The 3476-nt window shown below is 35.2% G+C and overlaps 1 protein-coding gene across 1 annotated transcript in view; it reads right to left on the reverse strand.

Annotated features, from left to right (window-relative positions):
• The window catches only part of LOC140327704 (uncharacterized), a 7148-nt gene extending 3844 nt beyond the window's left edge, over positions 1 to 3304 (reverse strand). The window contains exons 1-2 of the mRNA XM_072407064.1: positions 3236 to 3304; positions 914 to 1018 (exon numbers count right to left, since the gene is read on the reverse strand). Of these exons, the coding sequence (XP_072263165.1) occupies positions 914 to 1018; positions 3236 to 3256 (126 nt within the window). The 5' untranslated portion in view covers positions 3257 to 3304. The remainder of the gene's footprint in view (positions 1 to 913; positions 1019 to 3235) is intronic.
• Between the last annotated feature and the right edge of the window lie 172 nt (positions 3305 to 3476).

The raw sequence follows: 3476 nt of genomic DNA on the forward strand, positions 1-3476 counted from the left end.
GCAGTGCCACCATAATGTAAGATAACTATGCCATGCTAGGAGCAGGGGGTGTAATGGTGTTACAGGGTATCAAGAGAGAGAAAGTGTGAAAAAATGTTTGTACAAAAATGTTTGTACAAAACACTTCAAATATATATGCTAATTTAAATCCATATTTTATCTTTTTTTCCAAAGGTTTCCACCAATTCAATAGGCCTTTTATCTACATTTCCACTTTTGTGTTGTGTATTTTTCTTGTTATGTTTATTCTGTATACTTTGGTTTTCACCAGAGTATAGTCACATTGCCATGCCTATGGCCAGTTTTAGTAATCTGTTGTGTTCTTTAAAACTCATTTTGTCAATCTAGTCTTAGTACATTTAAATATGCATATATAGTATGTAAGATAATAAGCATTTTATCAAACACTTTTCCATTAAACTTTTGTTTGCCCTTTTAGACTGTAACCTCAGTTGGGCATGGCAATCTTCTCCTATTGTCCAAGATAATACCTGTTATGTATGAAGGTTTTTCATCTGCAGATGGTTTTTGTTCTGTGTACTATTTTGTTGTTTTTTATACAAAAGATAGATTTATGTTACTTTTATCTTGTTTGCTTTTAATTGCTAGAAGAAGAGATTTAGGTAACACTTAAGTCCAACCACACTTTTGTACTGATGGGGCTTGCATCTCAGCCCATCAGCCCAGCCAGGACAGCTCGCTGTGCTGCCAAACATGATACATAGACCTTCCTTGGTGCATTAGGTAGAGTTAGCCTTCCCTAACACAACCCATATTTAGGCAATTTACAATGCATTTAATGAGAATGTGCTAACACAATACTGCAAATTGATGCCCAAGGAAACTGAAAAGATGAGATAAAGACATCCTTCCATTTAGGTGTTGAATAAAATACATTTTTTGTTGTACTTACCTCTACCTCTGGCTTTGCTCTTTTGCAATCAGGGCAAGATTTCTTCATGAAATTGATCACCATAAGTTTAGTTCTAACATCACGTATTATTTGTTTTAGCGTTTTCTAAAAAAGAGAAAAAGGTTGTCACAGTATAACATGTTTGAGAATATACTAAAAAGTTTTGAACATTGTGAATTTTCTTTAAAAATGGTGTGCCTTTAGGGACTGTCAACTACTTTGACAAGGAATTCTACCATTGGCATTTACTTTAACTTTTTATGCCTCACTGAAAACTGGTATCTACCTGGCAAGTTCCTCACACCAAAAGTTTATATTAAAAAGTCTTTCTTTACCATATGCACCCCTGAACTACAAGAAGGAATTGAACATTTTAGAAACTTCATTTAAGCCCCTATTGTTTTAAAATGTGTAAACCAGTTTCCATCCTATATACAATTACCAAATGACTTGCAGCATTACCTGATGATGAACTCTCGGATTGCATTTTTGAATATTGTTTCAATGTTTCCTAATTTTACATCCTGCCAGTAATAGCACATCAGGTTGTAGACTAACAATGCTAAACTACTCCCCACAATTAGTATCAGCATTGTCAGCATATTTTCAGTTGACTAGATCTGATAAGCAACCTAAAGGCCAAACTTTCTAAAGACAAGTGTATTCAGTAAAATATTACTGCAATTAAAACATATTGCAATAAGAATTAAGCTTTTAATACACTAACAGCATGTAAGAGAACACATTAGGAGTTTGACAGTTGATGGCCAATCAGTTTCCTAAGGCCTCCCACCATCTTTAGGTTTTTCCTGTGTGCTTTGGAACAATATATAACAAATAATTAAAGCTAAGTTTCAGCCAAACCTTATTTTTAGCTGTGGATAAAGCCAGCGCTGTATCTTTTGTATTTGATAGCCGGAACAGATCATGTTACTTTCCAACCAAATAATTCTATATACTTCCACATAACCAATAAAATATATTGACAGCATGGCCAGATATTAACACTGGAGTTCATAGAGTACATAGGAAGTCCCAGGGACAGTGGAACTCTGAAAGGGTCATTTAGGAACACTGGAACATACAGGAAGTCTCTTGGACACTTAAAAACACTGGAGCTCTCGGGGTATGCAGAAAGTCTCAGGTTTTCTGATTGAAATATAAAAAAATCAAATTGACAGACTTTAAAACAGCAAGCATAGAGTGCTGCCGTGAAACATGGCATTAATAATAGCACGCTAAATAAAATTCAAGGTTTTGCTAGCTGTACTTTGGGGAATATAATGGTTATATAATGGAAAAATAATAGTGAAACTACTTCACTTAAACAGCAGAATTGTGTAAGGCTCCACCCTGACCACATTGTGTTCCCTAGGACTTCCACGTTTTCTTCTCAGCTACTGTTGAAACTTAGAAAAAGCTGTGGCTCCATCTCCAGTTATGTGATGGGCCTTGCAATTATCCAATATTCCAGAGCACTTCATCATAGGAGAAGTTCACATGCTCCTCCATACATGATTTTGTGTTGAAAGCCACAGAAGAAGAAAAAGTGGAGTAGTACAGGCAAAGTAAGTATATATGTATTAAAGTTCAGAACAATGGGCTTTACATAGGAAATACCACTGTACCCTGAATGGGCAATGTATCAGTGTCTGATACAAGTGAAAAGTAAAAATTCAGAAAATTGCTTGGCGGCTGGTGCCTTTCTGTCAGATGTTTCTCTGGTAAGCAAAACTGCTTACTTGTTCCCTAAAGCAGAACTATACAGGAATATGCTTGTTTCCGTGATGTGCCTGGGTATCCCAGCAAACCCTCTGGGGACTAAATAAACACTGTCCTGTCCTGGCCAATCAAGATGGCAGGAGATCAGGACACACAGAAGAGAAGAAAAAAAAAACAGAGTGAGTGTATTTAAAAAAAAATATGATTATACAAATAAGAGTATTTTATTGCAGACGGTGAATTTGGCTGTCCTTTCTGTATTAAAGGACTTGCACAGTCACAAGTTTTTAAATTGTATCTATAGTTCTGATTTAACAATAGTTTTTTTAGACTTGTCAGAAGTGGATTATGTCTAGCAGATGAATGTCCTCATTCAAGTCAATAGTAAATGAATACTCTCTAAAAAAAGTTTTCACTAAGAAGCATGCCTGTACGCCTCATAATTATGGACAGTTCTCTAATACAGATTTTCACAATTCTCTAGCATTGCAGATAATAGAGACAATGATTAGACTGGTAATAGTTTTTAAACCTAAATAGAGGGCAAAATCAATATTTTATATGGTAATTCTAAATATTACATTTGTTTGAAAAAAATACCTTATCACGGATTTCTTGCATTGTCTTGGCAGTACCCTGTCTTGGCAGCTCCCAAATCTGTTTGGTGAATGATATCGGACTGCAATGAACTGATTTAAAATTCCCTTTATATACATCATTTAATTGATGGGACGTAGCTAGGTCGCATATATTTATAATTATAATTTGCACTTTGCCATTTGGGTGTATCCTAAGTATGCTTGTGGACTACACCTTAAAAATGTAGAGGTAATTATGATTT

The sequence above is a fragment of the Pyxicephalus adspersus genome, chromosome 3, assembly GCF_032062135.1.
Source record: "Pyxicephalus adspersus chromosome 3, UCB_Pads_2.0, whole genome shotgun sequence".
Classification (NCBI taxonomy): domain Eukaryota; kingdom Metazoa; phylum Chordata; class Amphibia; order Anura; family Pyxicephalidae; genus Pyxicephalus; species Pyxicephalus adspersus.